General features: G+C 43.1%; 1 protein-coding gene across 1 annotated transcript in view; it reads left to right on the forward strand.

The window, feature by feature from the left end:
• The window catches only part of LOC306965053 (calsyntenin-2-like), a 526930-nt gene that overhangs the window by 177973 nt on the left and 330076 nt on the right, over positions 1-18881 (forward strand). The window contains exon 2 of the mRNA XM_079559275.1: positions 18471-18593. Within this exon, the coding sequence (XP_079415401.1) occupies positions 18471-18593 (123 nt within the window). The remainder of the gene's footprint in view (positions 1-18470; positions 18594-18881) is intronic.

Raw genomic sequence — 18881 nt, forward strand, 5'->3', positions numbered from 1 at the left:
ATTTCTCTAAACTCATACATTACTGTTGTATAATGCCCGGCCATACAGAACCCGCCTGCACTCACAATAAGAGGAGGTGGTATTAGCACAATTAAATGACTGATTGGTTTTTCGCTGGTACTTTGCACAATAGGCCCCAGGCACCAGTGAAGTGGAGGCAGTGGGCTGTTGATTAGTCTGCTCATTTTGTACATGAATGCAGCTGTGAAGTGCATTGTGTGGCCTATTGTGTTGAGTCATCAAGGCTACAGACACCGCACTGACCTCCGAACAGTGTTTTTAAAGTTTTAAAGATGTTTCAAGGCATTGCTTTGTTTAACTTCATTGGTCTTAGTAAGATCTTTTTGGCTGGCTTGATTAAGATGAACTTCTGACCCTTATTAAGATTTCAACATGCTCTTTTCAGGTTACATACGTTTGTGTACCAGATTCTGGTGGGGTGTCCAAACCTTTTTCGTCGAGGGCCGCATATTGAAGTTTATACAAACCAGTGGTCAATGCAGTGAAACATTCAACAGGATCCATTTCAGAGTGGTTTTAACTATGTCCCACATCATAAATGCAGCTCTGTCTCACAGAAAAAAAATGAAAATGTGCAGCTGTAATTGTGCAGAATTTTTATTCTTTTTGATTTATTTATTTATTTATTTGAGCATGCATTCTGCTCAAAAGGAGTGGGCCGAAACAAGAAGCTTATGAGCGCCATTTCACAATAGTACAATCAATGTAAAAGGGAACAAAACAACAAGGCGCAATAGCAAAACATAAGATGAAGAACTTGTTGCCTTTCAGAGCAGCTTATTAATGCAAACCAAACTCACAACCACTGTTTGAACTGTTTATATAATTAACAGAACGAAACACTATAACAAGAACGTGTTGTTTCTTACAAAGCAAGTAACAAAAAGCGACCATTAATATATTTCTTTCAGATGGTTAGACGGATAGAATGATTCAACAGGAAGCTTGAGGGCCCCAGGGGTGGGTGATGTGGCGAAAAGTTTACAGTATATCACAATCTTCTTGTTATCTTAATTTCACAATTTTATCATGATGTGTATCTTTATATTGGCTTTAAGAATCAACACTCTCTTCTGAGAGTCCACACTTCTCTGTGATTGGTTAAATTGGCACGTCACTCAGGTGAGAGTGACCAATCCAAAGGAGTAGGGACGACAAATTAAACATTTAATTGTGAACACTGTCAGAAAAAATGCCGGGTCACCGAACTGTTTTCAATATGTCGCAAGTCTTTCCCAAATAAACATTTTTTTTGGGTCATGGCTTGTCTTCTCAGAGTGATTGAGGGTCCCGACACAAAACCAGTTGAGAACCACTGGTTTAGGGTGTACTGAACATACTATAGCTTCCAGCTTCCAACTAAACATATTTTTTGTTGTTGTTATTCTCCAGAATTCCCACCGTCATTATCTCCAACATCATTTATTTCCGTTCCGTAACCTCTCCGTTCCTTTCTCTGCTTACTATTATTGGAAGCACCGTACATTGGGAGTAGTGGTGATAGCGGTGCTGGCCGGTGTAATGGTTTGCAGCCTTGGTTTTGTCGCCCCAGGATGAGACTCGTACTCGGGACTGCACTCGTGGGACCCTCCCCTCTTATTGCATCTCCAAGTCAACCCACTTTCGATTTTTTTCTTCTTTTTTTTTTTGAGTGATATGAGAACGATAGAGCGGGGCAAAATGGAATAGACTGCCAGGAGGAGGAAACATCAAGCAGCTGGGGCTAAGGCCCGGGCTATGGTCTACCTCGTGTGTGTGTGTTAATGTCTCCCAGTCTATTCATCTCGCAGTGAGTGCTGAGACTTAAAACGAGGAGCCAATACGCTCTGTCTAGAAAAATGGGGAATGCACAGCGAGAACAGTAGCTGCCAGGGTCAAAGGTGATGTTGCATTGCACATTTTTAGGTCTGAAACGTCATCCGCAATTGGAAACGGAAAATGAAATAAAAAATCTTAGTGGTTTTCTCACAGATTACTGAAAAGGTTTTTGATCATACCATTTTCTCTTTCATCATCTTTTCATCTGGAAATGAGGATTATTTTTATGTACAGAAAATGGTCAAAGTTGCATATCTGTCCAGGAATAAATGGACCGGGTTTAAATCCATGCTTAATAATGTTCAGAGGGAATTTGCTGAAATATAAACGTGTCAAAATTGTAATAATCCTAATCATAACAGCATCAAATAATAAATTCCACTTCCTTTAATCAGGATCGGTTCAAGGGATTAGTTCAACAACAAATCCTTGCAGGGCAAAGAGTCTCTGCCTTTATACTTTGAAGCATAAGAATGGTCAAACAAAGATGGCGATAGTGGGTTTCCTTGCCGTGTCTCCCCTTAATATAAGCAAACTGAATTAAAGGAGTGTTAGGACTAATTCCAACTGATGCTGACCGCTGTCTGTATTTTGCTCTAAAAGATCATGATTGCTGGTCAAACAAATGTGGCCATAGTGGGTTTACCTGCTGTATCTCCCCTTAATATAAGCACGATGAAATGAAGGAGTGTTACAACTAATTCCGAATGAGGATTACTGAAGCTGTCCATACATTGTCAAAGACTGTGTTCGCTAGTCAAACAAATGTGGCGATAGTGGGTTTCCTTGCCGCGTCTCCCCTTAATATAAGCATATTGAATTAAACGAGAGTTATAATTAAACCCGACAGATGCTAATCTCTTAAACTGTCTGTGCTTGGCAGTAAAAAGATTGCGTTCGCAGGTCAAACGACACACACTCACTGCACCAGAGATGAAAGGACCGACTGTTGGATAAAAGTGAGGTTATTTTTTTTTTTTTTATCGAGCGCGTCGGCTAAAAAAGTGAGGCAGACCAAATGGAGAAAGGAAAAATCAATAAAAAGGCGCACAAAACGAGATCCATATGGGAGCGTTCGCACATGTGCGCGGCCGTAACCGGATTACCGCACCTCGTCTTTCATGGAGCCGGCCGGTCCTTCAAAATAAGAGCGTTCTAAACGGATTACACCTTGGATGCTTTTATTTACTCGCCCAGAGTCGAGCTCCCGTGTAGCCTGGGCCTAGAGGCGGCATTTAGAATGAACACGGCGGGATTCAGCCAGGATCAAAAGGCCCTATCTGACTGCATGTCCAATAGCACACACCGGGAGCATTGGCCATGGTTTTCATACTGCCTGTGCAAAGTTTGAAGGTGGGATGTGAACGTTACTTTTAGAGTAAGTATTGTTTCTTTTTTTTTTTAAACCGTTAAAGCTCAATAAATCAGGTTGGAATGTGTTATTTTGAAGCCTGGAGAGTTTGGAGTTTTCAGAGATAGTGAAGATGGTGTTGGCAAGAGTGTAAAGAAAACGGTCCTAAAGCCGCGGATGTCTCCCAGAAAGGAAATACCATATTTGGATTACACCTCCATCTCGGTTGCCCTTTGCGCTTACACGTGATACCAAACATTAATGAACATGCGTGGGAAACCGGCTGGTGTTGCACAATGTTTCTCTCAAAGAAAACTCAAGAAAAGAAAAAAAACTTTCTGACCCTTGAAGAAGCCGAAGCGGCGATCGCGGATTAAAATTACCGTCAAGGTCGTTCAATAACTCCGGCCTCCTAAATGAGTTACGAAGCAACCCTGAATTTGCGGTGGAGGTAATGCATTCGGCGCCTCTTTGCATTCAGTACGGCGCGCTCCCGTCTCAACATCCCCGCTGTTTGAAATTCATGCGATTTCTGACCCCCGTCAATAATGTAGGTGCGTGGCTTTGACTTGGACGTGGTGAAACGAAGGCGGGCAAAAAAAAAAAAGGCAGCCGTAAATGCCATCCCTGGAAGAGCACATACAATAATGGAGCGGGATAATGGCCTCCGAACGACTGGCGGAGGGAACATTTGTGACTCGAAAGCTATTTGATAAAGAGGGGTCGCTATAGTTAGGGCTAATGGTTTCAGCGGCGCCTATATATCCACTCACAGGGCAAAAGAACAGGGGTTTTTATTCTGCTCCGTGGTGTGTTTAGCTCGAAAATCGACATGTTTCAGCGAACTGTTGGAAAGTGAGAGTAGGCTCAAACTAAAGTGGCGGTGTTCTTTTGTCGCTTGTTTCTCCGATTTTTCGGTCTAGGTTTAGGTCACAACTTGGCACTTGGTGTCATCAGAGTTGATCACGTTTTTAATCTGGTACAGTTCCAAACAGGGCGAGAACGACCTAGCACTATTTAGGGGACGGGCCCAATAGAGTAAAACATACAGTAATAAAGAGCATGCAAAAGAATTGAAGATAAACCTGCTTAATGGAAACAATTCATAACTAAAAACAGAATAAATGCATAAACCAACAGATCCATGGCAGAACTGACCGCTCCCCTTAAAGTGATAGTCTGTAAGATTGCAGAGTGACGGAGACAGATTGGAGGAGAGAGACAGACATCATTTTCAAAAGCAAGCAAATAAGCCCCCTCACCCGCCCTCCTGATTGGATCTAACCGGAAAGTTCGTCTCATTGGTCAAAGTTAGAGCCTGGGGATTCTGATCAGCGGGGGGACCTTTAGATATTTTTTATTGACTTATATCACTTACTTTATGTCAAATTGTGGGTCCAGGCGGCCAATTGTACACAATCTAGTACATTTGTAAAACATTTAAACTTGCAGAGTATTACTTTAAAGGAGGAGCCTGCTCTGAGGAGGACCTTTTTTTTTTCGTAGTCCAGTGGTTTCTGTGGCGTTGGACCCGCCTTAGGATGACAACTTTTGACCCATATATCCATCCATCCATCCATCCGTCCATCCATCCATCCATCCATCCGTCCATCCATTTTTCCATTGCCGGGTTGGGGGGGGCAGCTGTTGGAGCTGCCCAAATCACATTGCACCAGCCCCTTATGGCCCGGGCCGGTTGGTCTCTCATAAGGGGCTTCTGAACTGCTCTTTGTCTGATCCGTCAACTAGGACCAGTTTACTCTGGGAGACCCTACCAGGGGCACCCCCAACAACAGAGCTCCAAGCATCATTCGGGTGCTCAAACCCCTCCACCACGTTAAGGTGGTGTTTCCAGGAGGCGTTTGACCCATATACTAATATCTATTCTAGCACTACGACTTCACCCGAACATAATATTGGTTCATCCAGTCTATGAAAATGACTTCCAGAAGTGTTTATCGTTCCCCCTTTGTGGCGTGCGGTGTAACATCAAAAACTGACTATTTTCTCTACAGCCAGTTTCGACAAAACAAGCCTGTGATAAAAGCTTGACCTTTTATATAGGCTCAATCATTCTGCCCGACTGGAGTTAGGAAAGGAAAAGAGAGAAAAATGTCAACATAATAATACCTTTGTCCGTTGCACTGAGAATATCCGTCTTTACCCATGTGCCACGGTGTCGGCTCTATATTTTAAACGGCTGTGCTTTTTTTTTTTTTTGCATTCCGGTCTGTTTGAATGCACCGGAATTGGAGGCCATGGAGGTCATGCTGTTTAGACCAACCACACTCCCGCTGTTGCCGAGCCTAAAGCCTGCGCAGAATAGACTTCCCGCTTTGAGTCCGCACACGGATTTCTATATTGAATCAGGGTTTATTTATATGCACATAATACTGACCCATAAAAAAACATGCCGCTGAAAAAGAACCAAAGGGGACCGTTTTATCATCCAAATTCATAAATACTCCTCATGATCTAAAGCAGGCGGTGAATATTAGATGATACTTTTGAGTGTTTAAGGAACTTGACTTGTCCTGGTCAGCTTTATGCTTCAACAGACGTCCTGTCAGGAAATAAGTATTTTGATATTATGTACGGCTGGTCCTTCAACTTGCCCACAAAGTTCCACCTCATAAAGTATTTGATGGTGATTGTGGTGAAACATATCGACTGGGTTTATTTTATTTACTTGTGGGACCTTTACTTAGGTATGGCATCTTAATGCCAGTTCAGTATCATAATAGAATGTTACTGTTATATAGTTTGTAGCATATAGTTGTTTGTACTGTAGTAGTGTTAAAACAGGTTAAATATTGCATATGTTTCTTGATGTATCATAGGCTATTTTATGCATTATATTGATTATTGCAATATCGGCATTTCACAAAGTTGTTGTGACCATATGGAGTCGTGATGTACCCTGTGGTTCCCACTCTTAGGGGGTCATTTACCAAGCGTTTAATATTGTGCAAAACAAGTAACATGTGCAACAGTGGTTCAGCAAGAGAGTAATTTGCACACTGTTGAAGTCATGCAGCGCTCTCTCATTTACGAATCATTGTGTAATTGACTAACACATGCTATTTCAAATGGTAAAATTCAGTGCAACATGCCCACAAAAAGCCCACACGTACTATTTAGCTCTTGTGGTCACAGAGGTCCCGCTAGTGCAGTTGAGTGTAAACCATTATTATCAAACCACAAAACCCATCAGACTTAAATACATTACTAAAGCATGGCATGAATGAAATTCTCTTATCTCAATAATTAAAGTCCAACAAAGTTGACCTCGATGCTGAACCGTGCACTAAAATAAGATTAAACAGCAATAAGCCTTGCATTACACAGTTTTAATGCACAATGTGGAATTTACAACACCATGTCTGTGTTAAAACTGCGTCGCTGTGATCAGAGTCTCTGAATTGACCTATACCACCTCTAGTTCATTTGTGAATGTGGCACAGACGTCGAGACATGTCTTTGGTCCAGCTTAGTTTTCCCTGCGTGTCTGAGGGTAAGAGCAGAGTGCAGTGCGGGGCAGAAGTGGAGGTCAGTGGTCACTGTCTGTGTGAGACCCTGTTCACATAAACCCAAGTGTTTTGACAGGAACACTCTCTCACGCTGCACGCTTGGACTCAACAATGAAGCGCACCTCTGTCCGGCTTATACAACAAAGCGCAAGTTGAATTTCTCTGACAAGGTCGCGACTGGGGGAGTTTAACCGCTTCCTGGGACTTTTTCAAGCTGAGGTGTGAGGTTTTGTGTGTCACGCCCAGTACAGATGGGATTTAGGTAGAATCATTTCCTAAATGCCTCTTTCTGCTCTTTCGTGCTGTACATTACAATAAATCTTGCGGCTCAAAAAATCCTTTACATTAATAACGAAAGTCTCATTAGGTTGAAAAGTGTTTGTTCTGTTACCTAACCTACGCACCCAGGGGAAACCTACGCATGCATGGGCAAAACATGCAAACATTTTTGATGCAAGTGGAGAGCACAAATGACTGCGACACCACACCTCCCACAGCTCTTCACATATCAAAGGTCACTTCCTGTAAAAAACCTTCCTTCCTTCCTTCCTTCCTTCCTTCCTTCCTTCCTTCCTTCCTTCCTTCCTTCCTTCCTTCCTTCCTTCCTTCTCAGTGGCTGCGTTACATCGGTTGACTTTCTACCTACCATTCAGCGAGCGAGGGAGGCAGGTGTTGTCGGTGACGTCAAGCATTTGCGCCGATTTGCGGGTTGGAGTTTGGCAATACGGCTCCAAAATAAGCACGCCACACGCGCACTCTCACTCTCCGTGCGTTTTCTTATGTTTTGTGCACGTAGACCGGACGCAGAAGCCCGTACGGCTGGTTGTGACCATAGCTTTACGAATAACTAGGAGACCCTAGCCGGAAGAGCGAAGCCCTGACCTTTAATGTTGTCACACAACAGCATAAAAACTTTGTCACGAAAGATATAATGTTTTTTGTCAATACCTAAATTTGAAACTTTTGTTTTTGCTTACCAGTACCGGGCCCTAGACCTGAACAGTGTCTCATTAACTTACACAGCAGAGTTAACCGATCGGTGCACGCGATAAAAGAATGAATGACCATTTCCTCATAGCCCCTCCTGGAACCGCCACCTTAACGTGGTGGAGGGGTTTGAGCACCTGAATGATCCTGGGAGCTCTGTTGTCGGGGGCTTCGTGCTCCTGTTTGGGTCTCCCATGGCAAACAGGTCCTATAGGTGACGGGTCGGACAAAGAGCGATTCAAAAGCCCCTTATGAGAGACCAACAGGCCCGGTCAGAACCATGAGGCCGTCCTTCTGTGGACCCACCTTATGGATGGATGGATGGATGGATGAATGGATGGATGGATTTCCTCATAGCTGTTCGTCGATATGCATTTGTAAACATAATTCCACGTTTGCCATGAGTGAATTATGGTGATAATCCGTGTGACCCCCGTCTGAGGCCCACAGTATGAACGTACAGAGGAAGAGAACCAACATTAAAGATGACCTCCTCTTTCTAATGAGACGCACATGTACGGTACAGATCTTTACACTTAGCTCGGAGCAGTTCCTTTTGCGATAACCAATCTTAAATCCAAATCGATGCGAGGACTCGAGGCCTGGAAACCATATCTGAGCCGGAAATCTACTAAGAGCCTTTTTTTTTCTTTCTTTTTTACTCCCTTTATATTGAATAAAGTCCTTCTTCCCGGGCAGATGCTTCCTGTCAGCCGGCTCTGCGAAGCACGACGCGCAGCCCGCCGAGTGCAAAGAGAATGAAAAAGGGAGAAAGACTGAAAAACGCAGAGATCTCGGAGGGTTCAGACGGACGCGGAACACTCCCTGATTGTAAGTGAGAATGAAGAATGTGCGCCATGAGCCATAAGATTACGGCCAGCGACAGGTGAAGTGAGGGACGGACAAAGAGGGATTGATAAGAGAGTTCCCATGCAAACTGCTGATCAGTCCCGTTTTTAAAGTTCTTCCCCCGTCTTTTCGAAGGTGAGGGGTGATATTTCTCCACACTCGACAGACATCCCCGAGTCTGTTGAGCGCTGCCTCGGTGGCCCTTGTATCTATAATTGCCCGACGGCCGCGGTTTACTTTCCATTACGCCGGCGCGTTCATCAGAGCTCCGCGTGTTGACCTTCTCCATCAGAATTTAATTTCCCACAGATTTATTTTTAATTACAACGTTTCTGTTCCACCGCCGGTCCCCCGAGGGCCCGCGCAGACCGCGCTGCCCCGGCCTGTCTGGTCCCCTTCAGAAACACTCGAGTGATTTCAGAAGAAGCATTCATCGTGATGTCATTGGTCATGAATAGATTAGATTTATTTGTATATCGAATCTGGATTGTTTAACCCCTTCACCCCCAATTTAACTGAGTGCATTGTGCAGTGTGACCCAAATCTAAAAGCGCTCACAGCCTATAGGTCAGGGTAAAAGCCGCATTTGAAAGGCCTACAAAACTCATTGTGGTTTTTTCCTAGTTTTTGTTGTCAAGTTTTAGTCGTTTTTGTCACGTTTTCATTGCCTTTTTGTTGCAAAATAAGCTTGCTTGAGTTGAAATGTGGTCCAAACTTACTCCTAACTACATTCTAAATGCCTTCTGAGTGAACCTAATGTTTGCTATGTTTAATATTCAAATTATTAGCCTCCACCAGGCTATTTATAAGAAATAAAGGGTGTCGCTTCCAGGTTCACGATCGCTCATATGCTGCATAAAAGCTGCAGATGACATCATGCCACACACATAAAGCCTGGTTTACAGTCGAGCAACCAAATCGCTTCAACTTCCGCGTTTTTCCTCTGCATTCATGTAATGATTTTTTTTATTTTTTTTTCACAACACAAAAGGTGAAATCACCAAACGCTTTGTGGGTTTGACACTGAAGTATAAATCAGGATTAAGTCTGTCAAGTGCGATACACTGTCAAAATGGATTTCTTTTCTCTACGAGCATAAGAATTAGATAAAGCCCCTTTATATGTAATTGTAGTTTTATTAAGAAATGTTTATGTAATTTCTTTGTTCTTGCTTAAACTTACCCCCGCACACCTACATCAAGAATGCTACTGATTCTTTACCTCAAGAGCTATTTTAAACTCTATTTGTTTGTAAAGAGTGTTTAAATTACAGCTCAAATACTATTAAGCTGATACAAGTGACAGCAAAACATAATTGAAATAGCTTTTATTTTAAAACAATCCAGTTTCATCTTCTCTTAAACCACTGCATGTAAATATTGTCAACATATACTTTATTGTTGACAAGTGAAGTTATAACTTGACCCTTAACGTATAAAGAAAAACACACACACACACACACACACACACACACACACACACACACACACACACACACACACACACACACACACACACACACACACACACACACACACACACACACACACACACACACACAAGCTAGTTAAACTGGCTCAGTAATATTCACTGATACAGTGTATGCAAAAGTTTGGGCACCCCTGTAAATGTTCACATTTTTTCTTTATAAATCATTGGTTGTGTGGATAACACATTTCAGTTAAATATATCATATAGGAGACAAACGCAGTGATATTTGAGAAGTGAAATTAAGTTTTTTCTGAAAAAATATTTTAACAAAATTAGGCATGTGCATAAAGGCACCACATAAAAAAACACTTTTTGCAGAAATAACAGCCTCTAAAGGCTTTCTATAGCTCCCAATTAGGGTCGGGACCATTCCTCTTTACAAAACATGTCCAGTTCAGTCAGGTTTGATGGTTTCTGAGCATGGACAGCCTGCTTTAAATCACACCAAACATTTTCAATAATATTCAGGTCTGGAGACTGAGATGGCCATTCCAGAACGTTGTGCTTGTTCCTCTGCATGAAGGCCTTAGTAGATTTTCAGCAGTGTTTAGGGCCGTTGTCTTGTTGAAAGATCCAGCCCCGGCACAACTTCAACTTTGTCCATGATTCCTGGACATTGTTCTCCAGAATCTGCTGATACTGTGTGGGATCCATGCCACCCTCAACTGTAACAAAATTCCCAGTCCCTGCACTGGCCACACACAGCCTCACAGCATGATGGAACCGCCTATTTTGACTGTACGTAGCAAGTGTTTTTCTTGTAATGTTGTGCTCTTTTTCTGCCCTTGTTTTACCCAGATATCTCTATTTTAGTTTCATCAGTCCACAGCACCTTATTCCAAAATGAAGCTGGCTTGTCCAAATGTGCTTTAGCAAACCTCAAGTGGAACCGTTTGTCGCGTGTGCAGAGAAAATGCTTGTTCTGCATTACTTGTCCATACAGCATCTCCTTGTGTAAAGTGACACCATCTGCAGCAGGATGATGTTGTAGGTCTTTGGAGCTGGTCTGTGGGTTGACTGTGACTGTTCTCTGCTTATCTGAGATTTTTCTTGGTCTGCCACTTCGGGCCTTAACTAGAACTGTGCTTCTGGTCTTCCAATTCATCATAATGTTCCTCGCAGTTGAAACTGAGAGCTTAAATGTTGAACAATCATTGTGTTTTCAGGTCTTCTGAGAGTTGTTTTGAGGCTCACATGCAGGCTCTTGCCACTCTCCAGAGAAGAGTGGCAAGAAGAGAATATGCAAATAGAAGAAACACTTACTATCAGCCTTTCCCATGATTGGATTCACCTGTGCATGGAGGTCAAGGGTCACTGAGGTTACCAAACCAATTTTGAGTTCTAATAATGTGTGCTAAGGGTACTGAAATCAATAAAATGACAAGGGTCCCTAAATATATGTACATGCCTAATTTTGTTAAAATACTGTAATTCTTGCACACATTCCAGCTTTATTTCACTTCTCAAATTTACAGGGGTGCCCAGACTTTTGCACAACACTGTATGTAGGAATTTCAGCTCACGTAACTGTTCTTTTTCCATGGCAGGAGGAGGCTCGCTCCGTTACGGCCTGGTCAGGGATTAATCGGCCGTTGTAGCACTTTGTCTCTCCCTGCGGTCAGATCACACTCCCCTGTCTTAATTGACAATGAAATGGCGACGAGCTCCAGCCATAAAGGGCACGATAGCTCCGCACTTCGTTTTCATTTTTTCAGCCACCTCAAAACCACATTATATCGGCCTGTCCTGGTGTGATAGCTGTATCCCCACTGCTCCTTTCTAATTGAATTAACATGTAGAGCAAAAATGATACGCTGGCCTTTAGCTTGTCAGTTTAGTCCAGATAAAATGGCATCATTTATCTATTCATCTATTCCGGTGCTTAGCATTCATTGTGAAGTGCAGAAACAGATGAAAATCCATGAACAAAGCTTAATTCTATGCATCCTACGCAACTGAAATAAAATCTGAAAAACTGCAAAAAAGTTATTGTCTTGTCAGATAGGATATAAGGTCAGTCACAATGATCAAAGAGTCGTGAAATTACTTACCAGATCACTCAGTATCAAGGAAATAAGTGGTGTTTCCCATTACATTACATTGCACTGAACCCAGTGGTGGAAGGGCCAGTCACAAGATGGCCACCAGAATTGCCATTCGTTCCAAAGTATTACTATGGCCACGCCCTATCTAGGTTTTTTTTAAAGACCTTTACCGTCACTCTAATGTAAACGACGATGCTGCTAGTTCATCATTGACACAGAGGCTTTACAAAATGAAATGGAAAGGTGAAGGGCAAAACTATATTTGAACCAAATCAGGAACAGGGCCTTGAACAAAGTCGACAATGAGTAAAAACAAATTCGACTGCTATTTGAACTTCCACAAGTTCAAAACAAGGGATTTTCTCACCTTTGGGGCATCTGCATGGTGTTTGCGTGCGCTCCCTTTTGTCTCGACAGGGGACAACAATAGAGATAGAGTTAATTGCCTAGGCTGTTGTAAGCCCGTATCCTCCTCCATTTCTACAAATCTACAAATCAAAACTGTATTCAGTAAAGTGGCATTTGCGCCGATCCTGTTTCCTTCCACGTCTGCTTAGGTAACCTTTAAAATTCTCTTTATTTGGACCGTCTGGGTCATTGCAATGCCACCATTACCTTTTGAAATTTCTGTGACATTTGGTAATACGTTTTGCCGCTCCCTCCCATTGCGTTTGACTTCTAACTTTTTTTTTTTTGGTCTGGGAAGAAAACAACGATACAAAATAGCATCATATCCCCAACGCTAACAGGAGACTTGCTGGTTGAAAAAACGAGTTCATTGAGAAATAGTTCGCAGAGGCTATCATCACTTGCCATTTCCGCTATGCTTTTAGTTTCCTGTGAACCGCGTGGACTTTGAAAAATTGGGGTCACTCTGAGTCTTTCTGCAGGTGCAGGTTTTGTTTGCCAGAGCTGTCTTCCTTCTACGGAGAGAGTGCTGCCCAAGAGGCACTGGAGTGGCTGAGCAGTGCGCGGTTCAATCACTGTGTCAAAGGAACAAATCTTTCTCATTGCCCCGGTGTCATTAAGAGACAAAACTCCCAGACTAGTGGCAAAAAAAAAAAAAAAAATCACACACGAGTCGCAAGGCGTTGTGTCCGAGCGGAAACAACGCTGGCACGTTCCGCCGGGGAGTGTCATGTCCCGATCGTATTGATTGGAGGATTAAGCGTGTTTAGGCGTGATTGAAGGCGCAGAGGTGGAAGCTAATCACTCGGTGTCAAAGCATTAGCGCGACTGCAGCCACAGGCATTAGCGCTATGGCAGCTCCAGGTTCGATCATGGTAATCGGATGCGATGTTTCCCCGGGGAATATCCGCAACTGATGGTCCCGGCGACTCCATTTGTTTGCTCGCCGCTTCAGTTTGACTCTATGGCATCGTTTTTTTGCTTTGTTTTGTTTTGTTTTTCCCCGTGATGGTAGTGTGCATTATCTGGGAGATGAGAGAGGCATTTCCAATCTGTTTTGTGGTGAGGGCTTAAGGGCATGGCTCAGGTTGTCGATACACTGCACCAGATCTATTAAGATGCCCCCAGAGCTTTATTTTGAAGTAAGGTGTGTGTGTACTAGCGTGCACAAGAAAGGGCAGTGCATTCACAACTCTTCCACGGCAAGAGACGATGAGTAAGTGTGGATTATAAACATTCTAGAATCTTGACTGCTTCGGGTTCAGGGTGTGCTCTCTGCCTATTGTTCCATACTCAAGTGGCCACAAAGTAAAAGAAGCACTCTGTTATAAGTAAGTAAGTAACTTAAGTCATCATTTCTTTCGGGAGAGTAATAAAGTTGAATCTTGAACCTTGAAAGTAAGAGCTTTATGTATCTTAGCACAATGAAATTGCGTTCAGGTGTTGGATTACTCCTAAACCCCTGCGACTGAGCGCGCCGCCATTGTGGGCCAATCTGGTTTTGGAGGTAGGAGAAACCTGAGTACTGCCTTCAGTGCTGTTCCGAAACAGTGCACCGTCTCTGGGTTTGTCCCTGTTTCAGAGCGTTGTGTCCTTCACTGGTCAGCCTTCCTCTTCCTCCTGCGCAGCTCCCTCCGCTCCACAACAGTCTTTCACCATCTTCTGGGGAGAGCGTGGCAGACGAATATATTCCATCTTTTTCTCCAGTGAACAAACATTAGCCAGAACAATAGTAAAGATAGAAGACTTGTGCGGCTTAGCTGCGAGTCTTGCCCAGATGCTTCCTTGTTTGTCCCTTTTTTGTTTCCTGTAGCGCCTCTTTTGACGCCTCCACCGTGCTGCAGGTGTTTGGGGCACTGAACCTCCACAAAAACACAGCAAAGATGTACAAAGCATCCAGTAATACAATGTGGAACACAGAAACTACACATGCAGTTCACCGAAAAGGGCAAAAAAACCTCAGCTGTACCAAGAGTTATTGTGTAAAAGTCGGAAGAAACAAAGTTGGAAAGTCCTGGAATAGTCTGGCATAACACTTTATTGTCGGTAAATATACTGATTGTAGACTTGTTAACGTACACTATCAATAGAAGGTCGACAATTGACTGAACATAGGTTAAAGAACTCCCCTTTTCCTCAAAAATTGCGCAGTTCAATCTCTCATTGCACTCTTAAATAAAATAGCGTAGCCCGTTCTGTATTACATTATCAACGCATGTCTGGTACATTTCGTTGGGAGATAACACAGCCTTTTAGACATCCTGACAAGAATAAGTGGATGCAATGAGAAGCGTAAGAGCGGCTTGATGGATTCAGAGGTCATAAAGGGCTCCTCTCGGTGAAGAAACACTGAATATGGAGTTCTGTACGAGCCTCTCGAACTCTCCCGACTCCTCATTAGCTTCACACGCTGTTCGTCTGTAGTTCACGTTTGAAAGGTAGCACATGTCCCAGGCTCGAGGCTTACTTTGTTTTTCTTATACTGCTACCATTACGACATTACTTTGTTGTGGATTTTCTTACTTAATAAAGCTTGGAGATATGTTGTCTAGTTAGTCGAGTTTTAATACATGTATATACATGGAGAACACACAAGTGCATCAGAGTTCTGAGGAGCAGTCTCTGATCCAGCTGTATAGCGTAGGTCACAACAGCACAGCAGGAACGACCATGGCAGTTTGGTGTGTTCATGCAGAGGAGTCAGTGGCAGACGTCTGTGATGCTAATACAATCAGGGCATGGTTTTAGAGGAAGAAAGGAAGGCTTTTGTCTTTTTGGCCTTTTGTTTTAAGTGTGAAAAGTCAGGGAGGCAGGATGCCGGCGCTCTCCAGCAGATTGTGGCCCAACAGGCCACCAGACGATAGGTTAGTTTGTGTATTTGCTGCGACTAGTGGTGACACTAACTATTAATAAAACTGTCACAACAACTTCTACTTCTACTGCCACTGCTGCTCCTCCTCCTTAAGCTGAAAGCACTGTTACTATGACTATTACCACTATACCACAGTTGTGACGGAGAAGTAGCCACTCCTGCTACTTCTCCAGCTTCAAAGATGGGTTATTTTTTTGGGATAATGCGTGATGTGTACCTGGTGGTTAATGGTTGAACATAAAATAAACAAATGAACATGAGCATTCTTTCGCCAGGTAACATTAACATCACAAAATCAGATCTTCTATCAATACGAGTTTCGAGTATTGATAGAAGAAAATCTCGGTGCAAATTTCCTGAAATCACAAACTACCCAAGACCAAACCTCCACAAACCGCCGCAAGGCCAAAGACGACTGAATTTGACAACAGACGTGCCCATATTCGAGTCTTTTGACATCTTTTGGCGTAGTCGAAACCAATCCATTGTCATTACTGAAGCATCCACTCGTGTTAACAGTGAGTAAAATCTGTTTGCAACAGTTCAGGGTTAGTTAGCTGTTGATCTGGCAGTGGTTGATTAGTTTGTCACACGCTTGTTAAAGATCAGCATAGTTAGAAATGTTGTTAACGTCGATGTTGGGAACTGCCAGTCTGCTTAGCTACACGTGTGAGCGAAAACTATTTAAAGTCACCTGTGACTGAGGAGAATTCTGCCAGCGTATACTGGTTAGATGTTTTCCTCATTTCCCACTGGGCCAAATGCAGATCTCATCTTGGGGAAAGTTCCTACGCCGCTGGAGTCAGCACATTGTTTGAAAGTGACAAACTTTGTCATTTTCAAGTTTGAAATTCCGCCCTGATATTGTTGCTGACTGTTGCGCGCACCCATGCATATTTATGGCGTCCTAATAGACTAATGTGTTCCCATCTCTGTACCCGGTAAATGATCTCTCTCACTGCATCAAGGCCACGAGCGGTGCCTCGTAGCTCTGCACTCATTTATATGCATTACGGTACAGTTTGTAAGTAGCTGGGGGTCGTGTAGCAGCCCTGGTGTATGCCACAAAATGTCCTGAAAATGTATTTAAGCCACACAACTTGAGAGATCCTTCTTTTCAAACCATGGAAGTCATACAATAGCTGTAAACAAACACACTCCTTCCATATTTAGCCCTCAAATGCAAACACAATACTTACAAGTTATCCTCTGTTCCTCCCTTTGAAACAATACACACAAACATTGCTGCTGAAAAATAGACGCGGAGATAGAGATTGGCAGCGGTTCATTTTTTAAAGTGATCTAGTGCTGTTGAATCCAATTTCAAGGCTCGGGGGTTACGCTCCGCAATGAAAACAAATAATCACATCCATATTCAGCCGGAGAGAGAAAAGGGGGAACACAATTGTATGCACAAAGATTCTTCAGTAATCACACTGAGAGGGGCTGCTGTGGGCTGACGTTGGGATTGTTTGTTTGTCTGCCTGGCTTGTTTGGAGAATGCACTTTTAGCCTCGCCGTTAGCATCGGGTAAATGATTGAAGCGGGGCGTGACAACTCTCTTCCTCTGATTAGCGCTGCCTTTAGTTGCCGCGCTTTCGGATCGGCCGTAATTATTTCACTTCATTTCACGATTCTTTCTCCGTTTTCGTTGTCTTTAACTCGTCAGTGAAAAATGTGAGAAATTTGAAATCAACGACGTTCAGGGTCTATTTTATGTCTTCTTAAACATGGAGCCAACATTGATGCACAAATTCTAGAACAAGAGCTGAAGATGGAAGCCAGGGTTGAAATCCGTTGTGATTAGGCTGACTAGATGTTATATTATATATTCATCCCCATTGACTTCTCCAAAAGCATTGATTTTGGCCATGTGTTTGTTATTCACCGAGTTCCTGTAGTGATTGAACCAATTAAAGTCCAAGAAAAGTTTATCATCTCACAGTTTTTGCAGTTCAGCATGAGAGAAGGAAGGCCGAGGGAATTCCCCATATGTCAAAATTTCGAACTTGGAAAACCCTTGTCACTCTGATTTCGATGAGAGTTCTTTTAGGGAGTCATGAAGATCTTTGCAATTGAACAAAACAGTTGATTGCATTGTTGCGTTGTTTCTCAGGGCATAACCCCTCACATATTATACTTGAAAACAGACACTACAGGTATCGCAGTATCAGTGAGAGTATAGTTGCAGTTGTAACAGTACCAATAGAAGTAGAAACAAAGTAGATGTGATTTGTTCGCTGAAGCACGACACAGTGACGGTAGTTGCTCAAAGCCAAAAATACGTCATAAAGTCCTTTGTCCATTCTCATTGTTTCTTTGCAGTTCTTTTTGGCCTTTCCGAAGTGACACAACAGTAAGTGGCTTATGGAGAGGCGGAGGCCGCCCCATGCAGCTGCGACTCCATTATGACCGTTAATCAGGCCCAGTGCGGCTGAACTCTGTTTTGACTTGCGCCTGGATACAGTCCTTTGCCCGGCGGCGCTGCTGCGCGTTGGCCATTGATCAAGCGTGGCACCGCGCTCGGAGACCTGCGGCAGAAAGGAAACAAAAGGAAAGAAACAAAAGGGTCAAAAGGAAGTACAAAATGATTAGTAAAATGAGCGCGCCTTGGTCTAAATAGAGATGCCAGGAGCTGCAAAAGAAACTACAGGCATGTCCGGAAGTCATGTGGGGAGACAGCATTAGCAAATGTGGCAATGGATGTGATTGTGGCAGGTCAATCAGACTGAAATGTCATTATCTCAGTGGGAGTAGAATTCTGTTTCAATAGACTTTCTATAGACAATAGACAATGTTATTTGCTGGTTTTGCTCTTTGCGTCTGTGTAAAAAGTGCAATGTGTGATCTAGTGCATGGCTTGTCTTACAGAATTAATTTAGTTTGTGTAGGCTCAGACCTAATTCAGGCCTTCATATCGTAACTGTTGAATTTGCATTTCAACCCTGATGTCTCAGTTGTTCTATATTGTGAATCCTGCGAATGATAAGATATCAATAAATAGTGAAATCGAGCTGGTTGGTGTCTGGGTCTAAACTATTAACCAAAGCAGCAGATATTTATTTACCTGTTCCCTCTTGTTTTTTTTGTGCCCGCAGTGAACAAGCATAAGCCATGGATAGAGACTTCGTACCACGGAGTCATCACTGAGAACACGGAGGTGGTGCTGCTGGATCCACCGCTGGTCGCGCTGGACAAAGACGCTCCCGTCCCATACGCAGGTAGGACCCATTTCAAACAGTCACGCCGACACTTGCAGAAAGTGTCTTTTTGTTTTACTGTGCTTTCATCAATGTAGTATCGGATGTGGCTCCGCTTTGAGTGAGTTTATACGTTTGGTTGACAGCATGAGCAGATTGTGCGCAAAAAGTTGAAAACCATTTGTTTAATCCTTTGTATTTGTTGAACACAACAGTTTGTTTTTCCCCTTAATCTCATGGGAAGGGTGTCCCAAACCGGCCCCCGTAGGGACAGGCGACACCATGAAAAGACAAAATCAAACAGGATTA

This window comes from Gobius niger, assembly GCF_951799975.1.
Source record: "Gobius niger genome assembly, chromosome: 1".
In the NCBI taxonomy this organism is placed as follows: Eukaryota; Metazoa; Chordata; class Actinopteri; order Gobiiformes; family Gobiidae; genus Gobius; species Gobius niger.